This window comes from Lissotriton helveticus, chromosome 3_1 (assembly GCF_964261635.1).
Source record: "Lissotriton helveticus chromosome 3_1, aLisHel1.1, whole genome shotgun sequence".
In the NCBI taxonomy this organism is placed as follows: Eukaryota; Metazoa; Chordata; class Amphibia; order Caudata; family Salamandridae; genus Lissotriton; species Lissotriton helveticus.
Window position 1 is genome coordinate 415,796,212 of NC_136061.1, and position 11,571 is coordinate 415,807,782.

Consider the following 11,571-nt stretch of genomic DNA (forward strand, 5'->3'; position numbering starts at 1 on the left):
CGTACATAGTGGATTAGGTGTTAAAATGACATAGTTGAAATGAAAAAAATATATATACACATTTATATATATATATTTCTATGATGAGTGCGGCTGGGTTCAAATTCTGTGCAAGACATAGAGCAAATTAACATTCCCATAATTCTCTAAATGCTCACAAGGATAAAATCGAAAAGCCCTCCCCACATTTCGAATTTTTGTGGACGAACTAGCACCAAAATCATTAATAACAAAAAGTCTTTATCCTGAGCAAAACAATAACGTTCAAGAGTTCGTAAACGTATAGTTGTTGAAAACTTCTTCTTTTAATTCCAGGTGTTCACTTCCTTGTTTCAGTAGAGTTACATCCAATAGTACATCATTACATTTAGTTGATACAGTCACAGACCGATGATAAATATAAGTTTACAAACTCTTGAACGTTATTGTTTTTGCTCAGGACAAAGACTTTGTGTTTATATATATATATATATATATATATATATATATATATATATATATATATATATATACACACACATATATGTATATATATACATACTATTTTCATGTAGTGAGGAAACGTCATTGTTTCGTATTAGTTTATTAGATTTTAATTTACAAATGTTTTTTACAAAAAATACCACCATCCCTCACCTATTTGTTCCCTAATCCCTTCCATAAAAATAGGTTCTGGCTACACTTGGATGAACAGTGTTTGTTTTATCGGAACTACTGACCTCAATTATGCAGGATCTGTGACGGTCACGTGTGCGCTCGCCTCCTGAATTTGTTTTCTCCTCCCCATTGCCTCTCTGATCTTGGAAACGTAGGACCCTACGACCTTGAAAGAATACGTTTTGCCAATACTGGCTCCTTTAAAATCTTCTCCTAAATTCCTTCTTTGTGCAGCATAGCCTGTATAGTTAAACAAAAAAAAACTCTTCTCAAGCTGATCTAGTCCCACCCCCTTCTTGTACTCTAGGAAACACTGAGTCTTAGTATAAACTTCCCAAAGATTAAGGTTCTTATTGTCACTACGGCCCAAACCCAAATCCACTGTTAGCAATCCTTTTACTGCAAATTCTGTTGTTGCCTAACATTGTTGCGTATTCCTCAGCTATCGTCTGAATAACATAAGTCGGTGCCTTTTTTTGAAAAACAACATGGCATGGGCAATTCGCTGGATTAACAGCTTTGATGGCATGGTCCACAAAAAGTAAAAGACGATAATGAATCTACAAACTAAGAATAATAGGACTCATAAACTTCAAAGTTAATGGTGACTTTTTCCTATACGTGCGTCTCATCTCTTTTACTGTACTTTTTGCTGTCTTGTGTTTGTGATTAGGCGCTGCCATCTTATGATCCATAAAGTTAGAGGGGGTACTAGGTTTCCAGCTGAAATTTCAGGTCACCAGGAAACAACTGCTTTTAAAATGAAACCACCCTTCTAAAGGATTTTGACCAAAGTGCAGGAAAGTGGTACAGTTATATTTACTTATATTCTTTACTGGTTTGTCTATGTGAGTCTTTTATTTTGTTTTTAAAACAATTTTGCCCAGTGACTAAAAGGGGATATAGTTTGACATCTTTAGTTGAGCTGGTGACTTCCTTGTCACTTCAGGAGCTACCAGTTTTTCACCCTAGTCTGGAATGGGCCAGTGCACAAAGAATCGATGGGCTGGCAATGCTTTTACTTAATCCTTATCAGTCACCCACAACCCCTCTGATAACTCAGTGTTGGAGTTTCCCATCTGTTTTTGTCCCTTAGAGTTTACAGGGACCCTTGATATCTGAGGCTCTTGATTGCGAACAAAGCCTTTGACTTAGAGGAAAGCTGTTGACTTAGAGCAAAGCTCTTTTATGTCAAGAGTAATATGGCATCTGAATGGCTCAAGGCATCGGGACAGACTAACCAGGTGCCTGAAGATGCTATAGCGCGATGTCGGGATAGGTCACAACATAAGAATATGATTCAGAGTTATGGTCACTCTTTGTAGAGCAGTACAAATGATAAATTCATGTTCGAGGCATGTGGGCTGCTGAATTCATATCTGTGCATAGCTCGCCGCCTAGTGTTGGGTCCGGATGATTGCACTTTGTTGTCTTGGAAGAGTCTTCGAAGTATCACGAGATAGGTGACTCCTCCCCTGGACTACAGTGCGCATGGGCATCTTCTCCATCCGCAGATTGTTTTTTTCCGCCATTGGGTTCGGATGCACACAAAACTTTCGCCAGCCCTGCCTTCCGGCTCCGAAACCGAAACCTTCAGAAACCCCAGGGCCCAGTACCAAAGTCCCGAAGAAGGTTTCAGAGCCGAAGAAGGTCACCGACCCGAAGGGCGTCGATCCAAAAAAGGCCGTACAGCCAAAGAGCGTCGAGCCAAAGAAGACTGTCGATCCCACAAAGGCCGTTCAGCCAAAAACCGTCGACCCCAAAAAATTGGTTGACCCGAACAAAGACACACAGCCAAAGGGCACCAAACCGAAGAAGGTCGCCGACCCGAACAAGCCTGATGTTCCAAAAACCGTCTACCCGGCAACCGGTGCCGTACCGAAACCAGTATCAAAGCCGGACAAGCCTATCGACCCAAAGATAACGGCTCCAAAGACACCAGTCGATCCAAAAAAGAACATCGACTCGGTGAAAGACAGTCATCCAAAGAAGCCTACAGAACACAAAAAACGTCTTGACCCGAAAGTTCCGGTCGACCCGAAAGCACTCGTCGACCCGAAATCAGGGCCCGAGCCGAAAAAGTCCAACAAAACTCCGAAAGTCATCGAAAAACCAAGTGTTACCGACCCGAAAAAGGCTAACACTAAACCCAGGACTGTAGAGGAAGAACTTTTCCACCCATATCCATCAGACGACCAAGCTAAAATATACATTAATCCAGAGACTGGTAAAGTTACCATCCTGCATAGGAAAAAGAGGCCTTTGGACTTTGAACCCAATTCACCTATTCCACTGAAGAAAAAGGACTTTGGGACTTCTCCCTCAAGACCCTTCAGCCCTTTTCAACCTATCATGCCTACCACACCTTTTGCTCCTTCTTCACCTTCTCACCACGGGGACGATGAGGGGGACACAGGGTATGAGCCACAGCCTCAATATGATTTCCCACAAGATCCTAACCTAGAGGAACCTTGGGAAGAGCCAACAGACCCTTATGACACCCGTCTCATCCCTGATGTACCCACTTATCATACTAAGCCGTCACCTACGGATGACATAGTAGTCTTCAACCAACTCATAGACAGGGCAGCACAGTTCCACAATGTGGACATGCATAGTGACCCTGTGGAGGAAGACTTCCTGTTTGACACATTCACTACTGCAGAGAAAAGTGTCAAAACGCTTCCCATGCTGAAGGGAGTTCTAAAACACGCACCTGACATATTTAAGGATACAGCCAGGGCATGGGTGATCAATCGCAGAATAGAAAAAAGTATAGGCCAGCTCCCTACAGACCCTACTTACATCAAGGGCCAGTTGCCACTAGACTCACTGGTGGTTGCTAACGCATGACAAAGAGCCAACTCTCAGACAACAGGGTCAAAAATTCTAGAGGCATCAGGCAAAAGCGTAGCTGCACAAGCCTCCAACTCATGGAGAATTCTAATACACAAGCCCTACTGGCTCGTTACGACAGGGCGCACTATGATCAGCTCGAAAGCCTTATGCAACAACCTACCCGAGCCTTTTAAAGCACAAGCCAATGATCTCATCCAAGAGGGAAAATTCATATCAAACGCCTCCATCAAATGTGCGCTCGACGCTGCAGACACCGCAGCTAGGTCAATTAATACTAGCGTCCTGCTACGCAGACATGCATGGCTGCGTATTTCCGGTTTTAAGAATGAGGTGCAGTCCACCATTCTTAACCGACCTGTCAATCAAGATTTTCTATTTGGCCCTGCTGTCGACACCATTTTGGACAAAATGAAAAAGGACACAGAAACCGCAAAATCTATGGGTGCATTGCAATTTCTGCAACATAGGGGCTCCTTTCGACGCTCCTCATACAGAGCAAATACACGAGGGAATGCTTCGCAAACATCTGCCTCATGCAAAAGTAACACACAAGGTACCTTCAATAAGAACACAACCAGGGGGGGTTACAGAGGTAACAGTAATAAGGGAAGAGGGCGTGAAGGCAATAACACCAGGGCCTCCACTGCCACAAAACAGTGACTTCATTACGCTGCCTCCAGACCACTTAACACCGGTCGGAGGCAGACTACAGCAGTTCCTACCTGTCTGGCACGCAATTACCACAGACAGGTGGGTAAGAGAAATTATCCAGTCTGGTTATTGCCTAGAACTGACTTCTACACCACCGAACATACCACCCAGATATCGTCCTATGTCCACTGAACACATCACCCTGCTACAACAAGAGGTAAAATGCATGCTGGAAAAGAGGGCCATAGAGCAAGTCCCTTTCCACCAACAAGGGACAGGAGTATACTCCCTATACTTCCTTATTCCAAAGAAGGACGGTTCCCTCAGACCAATATTGGACCTCAGACCCCTAAATCAATATATACTTTCGGGGCACTTCCATATGATCACACTACAACAAGTGCTCCCCTTGCTACAGCAAGGAGACTTCCTAGCAACACTGGACCTCAAGGATGCGTACTTTCACATACCCATCCATCCAGCCCACAGAAAATACCTTAGGTTCACAATAGAAGGTCAACACTACCAATTCAAGGTTTTGCCCTTCAGGGTTACCACGGCTCCAAGAGTGTTTACAAAATGCTTAGCGACAGTGGCGGCACATCTCAGGAGGCAACACGTCCATGTGTACCCTTACCTGGACGATTGGCTAATACAAGCAAAATCGTACCAAGAGTGTGCAGCACACACGTCCCAAACAATACAATTGCTACACAGCCTAGGCTTTTCAATCAACTACACAAAATCGCATCTGCAACCTTCCCACGTACAGCAATACCTGGGAGCCACTATAAATACCTCAGTGGCAAAGGCATATCCAAACTCAGCAAGGATAGCCAGCATGCAGATACTCATTCGCAAATTCCTGCCACAACACTCCCTGCCAGCTCAAGTCTTCATGCAGCTCATAGGCATGATGGCCTCCTGCATATTCATTGTCCCCCATGCCAGACTCCAAATGCGCCCATTACAGGAATGCCTAGCACGGCAATGGAACCAGGCTCGTGGACAACTAAAAGACCTAGTGTTGGTAGACAGTCGCACTCACAACTCTCTGCAGTGGTGGAACCCACAAAACCAGGCAGATTTGCATACGCTTTTCCCCCCAGCACCGCTGATCCCGCTGGTGGCACGCAAACTGCGGCAACACTCACTCACACTAATCCTAGTTGCTCCCACATGGGCGAGACAACCATGACACAACATTCCTAGAACTTTCAGTAGTTCCTCATCAAAGACTGTGCCTTGCTCCCCATCTTCTAACTCAGAACCATGGAGAAATAAGACACCCAGATCCCAATCAGATGAACCTAGCGATCTGGCTCCTGAGGTCTTAGAGTTCGGATACCTTAACTTGCCCCCAGACTGCATGATCATCATTAGGGAGGCAAGACGACCAACCACACGAGCGTGCTATGCAGCTAAATGGAAGAGATTTGTTATTTAATGTAACAAAATCAACCCATTAGACGCTTCCGTACAAAACATTATATGTTACCTGCTGCATTTACAAAGAAGTAACTTAGCATACTCTTCTATACGACTACACCTTGCTGCTATAGCAGCATACCTTCAAAACAGGCAACACCTTTCACTGTTTAGAGTACCAGCAATCAAAGCCTTCATGGAGGGTCTAAAAAGGGTGATCCCTCCAAGACACCCCCTTCCCCAGTCTGGAATCTAAATAAAGTTCTTACCAGACTCATGGGACCTCCTTTCGAACCTTTACACTCATGCGAACTACAATTCTTCACGTGGAAGGTTGCATTCTTAGTTGCCATTACCTCACTCAGAAAAGTGAGTGAATTACAAGCACTAACAATTCAAGAACCTTTCATGCAGGTACATGCTAACAGGGTGGTTCTTAGAACCAACCCCAAATTCATGCCTAAAGTTGTATCCAATTTCCATATCAATCAAGCAATTGAACTGCCAGTATTCTTTCAGAATCCACAGTCAGTAGCTGAGAGAGCCCTACACACACTAGATGTAAAAAGAGCTCTACTTTATTATGTGGACAGAACTAAATCATTTAGAAAGACAAAACAACTATTTGTTGCTTTTGCATCACAACACAAAGGAAATCCTATTTCAAAGTCAGGAATAGCCAGATGGATAGTTAAATGCATTCAAATATGTTATCTAAAAGCTAAACTCACTTTAACCGTCCCCCCTAGAGCACACTCTACACGGAAAATGGGGGCATCCATGGCTTTCCTAGGAAATATTCCCCTTGAAGACATCTGTAAGGCAACCACTTGGTCCACCATACACACTTTCACTAAACACTACTGTGTAGACGTGCAAGCAAAACAGCAAGCTGCTGTAGGCCAGGCTGTCCTCAAAACTCTTTTCCAAACTGCTGCAGCTGGCACAGGTGGCTACAGCTAGAGGAGATACTGCTATTCAGTCTATGGACAGATATGAATTCAGCAGCCCACATGCCTCGAACGGGATATGCTACTTACCAGTATGCATCTGTTCTTGGCATGTAGGGCTGCTGACATTCATATCGCCCGCCCTCCTCCCCGGTGCCTGTCGCAGCTGCAGCATTATCTCTGGCATGGCCATCTCTTACTTTCCTATCTCCATCTCTGCCACAATGGCGAAAAACAATCTTGAGGCTGGAGAAGATGCCCATGCGCACTATAGTCCAGGGGAAGAGTCACCTATCTCGTTATACTTCGAAGACTCTTCCAAGACAACAAAGTGCAATCATCCGGACCCAACACTAGGCGGCGATCTATGCACAGATATGAATGTCAGCAGCCCTACATGCCAAGAACAGATGCATACTGGTAAGTAGCATATTCCTATTCCAACACCTTTCTGCCTCACAAAACAAATTCAGATTATTAAAGCAATCATGAGCTAAAATGCAATACACAAATCAAAAAGGTAAGTAATTCACAATCCTGGCATATTTTTGCCTGTAAATGGCTACACATTTATTCAAGGTGTCTTAATATGCAAAATATTCTATGCAGATAACTTCTTTAAGCACATTTAACTTTAGCAAGCAATTGGGCAGGCTTCACTTGTACACAATATCAGAAGAGTGAAGCTCTTTTTCATTCAGTAGCGAACAATCTGATTGTTCTAGATCATGTGGTTTCATAAGTAATTCCGTCGTAACGATCACACCAATGGGCTCCTTTTTAAGAAGGATGTAGCAAGTGTGAGCACCATGTAGAAGGAAGGGTGCTTGGTTGTAAATCAGTTTCTGTTCCCGCTGCTAGGTGACAAGGTACCTGTAAATTCCAAAAAGGAGAAAGTTCAGCGGTTATGTCGTATTATCTTACACTGCCCTTAGCGTGGTGTACTGGCACTTCAAAGTAAGTAGTTTATTACCCATGCGATTGCTTAAAATCTTTTCAATATAAAAACACACAATCAACACTCCTCCACCCTAGCTCCCGCCACCCTCACTGCCTCCTATCCCTTGAAGTTAAACACGTCGTGCTTGCAAGTATACTAATTATTGCTTGTACCCTTCATAGCCTACAAGCGGGATAATACATTTTAATTGCGCTAACTTTTCCTTAAAAATGGTTTTAAAAATGTAAATTCTTTACCTTTATGATAGGGATTTTCTTCTGATGTGCGAGAATTGCCTGGGAACCTGTTAAAAGTTCAATAGATTCTGGTCTCTCCCCTCCAGGCCACCCATCCCTTAATTACCTAAAACACCTCGAACTGCCTAAGGACGCTTATACTGGGGAGACCCTTTTTTGCCTTAAGTGGTGCGTTTTTAATCATTACTATCTAATCTGATCTAAATCAGTTGAGATAGTAGAACGGTTTTTGGGAGTGGCCTAAATTAAATGCTGGAATTAATTTTGCCCTTCGTACTGTCAGCATTGGCTCTGCTGTTGGGTTGACAAGGCTTCTAAGTGCGAGGATTATTCTTTTGTGTTTTAAGTTTAGCTCTTTTGTATGTTTGGATGTTGTGGCCCTGTCTGTTAGCCAAATCCCCAGGTAGTTGAAGGCTGGTGGTGACCTTATTAGGTGGTCACCCAATGTCCAGGTTGCTTGCTTTTTGTGAGGATATTTGCCGAATACTATTATCTTTGTATTCTTTTCATTTACTAGCAAGCTGTTTCTCTTATATACTGCGAGGCTCTTTAAAACTCTGGATCCCCACCCTAGTGTGGTCCATTAACACTGTATCATCAGCATACTGGAAGGTTGTGAGGCTCACCTTACCCAGTCTCAGGGGCACTAAACTGTTGTGTTTCAGAGATTGACCCTCCTATGGAGTCCCTCGTTGTACTGGCACTTAAAATTGCTGCACCAATTGCATTTAAGGCTGTACGTGAATTCCACATGGGAGGAATTTGTCATTTATATGGCCCAAGACACGTGGTCTGATCATATCATGTCCCAGCTCCGCTGCAGCTGCTATTGTGTACTACAGTGCCATATAGATATGTAAAAGAGTGTAGAGCTTGCTTCATATAGCATTTGTTCTCCCTACCCGATTAATGAGTTATAGTATAGTATTTGATCAAAGGTGTGGTTTATTGGGACCTAGATTGCTGCATCATGCTGCTGCTTTTAGAGAATTAAGGATTATGCATGGGGGTTTAATGCTTGAAAGGCCAAACATTTCTTGTCCTTCTGGAAGTCAATGTGTTTTTTTATTTTCCCGATGTGGCATGCTAAGGACTTCCAAAGGTTGCTTGCCTGGACAAAGAAGTAGTGGCCTGAAATGTATGATTTGTTGAATCCTGGTTGGTGTGGAAGCTGCAAGTAAGTTGTTAAGTGTATGACATTTGTAGAGGCAATTTTTCTTGACACCTTGGAGTGTTTGGTGAGTTAGGCACAGTGCCCTGAAGGTGAGTTGATGTAAAATTCGAAGCCAGGTTTTACGGTGCAGAAGGAGTCTGGCCACTGAATCCTGGAGCTCCTCAGTAAAACAATTTAAGTGTAGGGGAAAGAGTATAAAGGCAAACATGACTTGTACACTAGTGAAAGTGTAGGTAGTGTTAAGCTGTCATTGGATTCGGATTTAAATTTATCTATGAAGGTACCTTTATCCATCAAAGGGATCCGTCTTTACTAGCGTCCTAAGTTGTTTTGTAAGTTCCACCTCAGAAAGTGAAATACTGTGTCTCACACCACTAGTCAGTGATGAGAGGGTGCTCACACACACTAGATATAAGATGGCTTCACAGTTGTTCTTGGGCTGGACCAGATCTCACGCCTAAAGAAGGATAAACTCTTGTGACTTTTAGACAAACATAAGTTGTACATATTTATTCATGAAGTATGCTTTATCTGGGGACTCCACTCTTGCTGGGTGCTAGGCAAGGCTGTCTTTTAAATTGACGACCTCTTACTGGAGGTAATGGCTACAGTCACTGCCAGAGTTTCATCTCATTTGATAAGTACAGTGCAATCCCGAATGAGGAGTATTGTGGCAGTTTGTATGATGATAGTCAGAAAATAGTCCAAGGGGATGAGTATTTCAGTTCTTATCTACTGTCTGCTTCTGCTGGAATTATTGCAGATAGCCAAGGAATGGATTTATACAAGTTGGAATGGATTTATACAAGTTGAAAACAACAATAGCATACTTGTAATAGTTGACCAGGTCTTCATTTGTAAGTTACCTGCCATGGAGATCACTGTTCTTCACTTGTACAGTTGACATTCAATGAATATTGATATGCATAAGCATAGTCATTAGCCACTAGTAATGTTTTACATTTGTAATTTCTCCTAATTTTCCTACTAGGCGAGTCACTACCAGATAGCAGACCGGGCTCTGGTGAGAAAATCAAGAAGCGTGTGAAGACTCCGTACTCGCTTAAACGGTGGCGCCCCTCAACGTGGGTTATTCCGACTGAACCACAGGACTGTGAGGTCAACAACAATGGCAGTGGACGGTTGGGCCAGTCCAAGTCTAGTACAGCTGTTTACCTTGTAGAAGGAGGCACAGCAACAACTATGGTGCCTAAAGACACAGGAATGAGTTACCTGTGAAATGCGTCCAATGCCACAAACTGACATTCTTTTGCGCCATTTAAAACAATGGGCGGAATACATTGAAAATGAACTGCTTTATACTTCTGTTTTACAAAGACTCGCGTTAAATAGGTTTCAGCTATGCAGAACAATTTTAGCTTTTTTCCATATTTTTTAATTGTTTTTTTTCCCCCCAAACGGTTTTGCACTTTTTATTTAGCATTGCTTAAGTTAGGTCTCTCCTGACCACAAATTATATAAATGTGTATCAAAAAATGTAGTTTTTTTTATATATAATTGCAAAAAAGATGTATTGCTGATAATCAGTTTGGACCAGCTTCTGAAGGTCACTAAAGACACAAGCAGACTGTGAGACAGGGCTGACTTCATTTATGTTTTGTAATCATGTTTTTGAATTTTGTGCGTCTGTTCATACAAGGCGTAAGTTTATACATATTTTATTTTGAAATGATATTTCCTGCATTCTGTCCAAATGTGCAATAGTCGGAATAGTTGACAGCACGTATAAAATAGATGTGGGTGGTTTTGAACCACTACACGTGCCCCACTTATGTGAATATGTTAATGCATTTTTTTTTATTGATCGGCACACCAATCATTTGTGACAGTAAATCTGCACACGTGCTAATAGCTGTGTTTTTTTCCTTTCTTTTTTGAGGTGATCATGGCTATTACATTAGCCTTGTCCTTTTCCCAATCGTTGCACCTCACGCCCTCTCCTAAAAGAAAAGAGAATTTGTACTGCCTTTGCACTCGGTCTGCTGAATGGTAAGGCGGCAATCTGGTCCCAGACCACCCCAATCAAATCAAATTCTGGTTCATAAGAACTGAAGGAATTTTGTGAAAAATATGTTACTGTGCGCTTTTGTTTTATTCCCATGTTGTGCATGTTTATGCAGATGTTCCGTGTTGTAATTGTTAAAAGCAAGTCTTCAACCAAAAGTTTGTCTCAAAAACTAAAAAACACTAATGTAGATACGTCTGCATGCAGGAACTGTTGTCTGAGGAGAAGGGTTGCCACTTGGCTGATGGTGTCTTCATATCACTGTTGGTAAAAACATTGTTATAATCAGTTCAGTAATCACTTTATTTAATTTGGACAAAGCAAATCCTAAAAGTACATAAAAACAGACCGATCAATTGAACTGCCAATTAAACAATACCGATAATCCATCATAATCCAGTGGAAAATGCCTGGTATAATCTGTAAAAGGATGTATTTTCCACTGCAAAATATAAATTTATAACTACAACTTCAAGAATTAACCACATAAAACCTGTTTAGAGAATATTCATAAATGATCATTAAAGCAAACCAAGGCAGAATTCCTCTGTAAAAAGAACACGTGGGATTTTATAAAACATGTTAATTGTGTAATGGATCCTGGCCCTTCAAGTCTCTCAAAACACATA

The 11,571-nt window shown here is 42.3% G+C and overlaps 1 protein-coding gene across 4 annotated transcripts in view; it reads left to right on the forward strand.

Annotated features, from left to right (window-relative positions):
- The window catches only part of BMPR2 (bone morphogenetic protein receptor type 2), a 546,503-nt gene extending 535,166 nt beyond the window's left edge, over nucleotides 1-11,337 (forward strand). For all 4 annotated transcript variants that reach the window (XM_078680234.1, XM_078680236.1, XM_078680235.1 and 1 more), the window contains exon 13: nucleotides 9,908-11,337. In XM_078680234.1, the coding sequence (XP_078536360.1) occupies nucleotides 9,908-10,155 (248 nt within the window). In that variant the 3' untranslated portion in view covers nucleotides 10,156-11,337. The remainder of the gene's footprint in view (nucleotides 1-9,907) is intronic.
- Nucleotides 11,338-11,571: the final 234 nt, after the last annotated feature.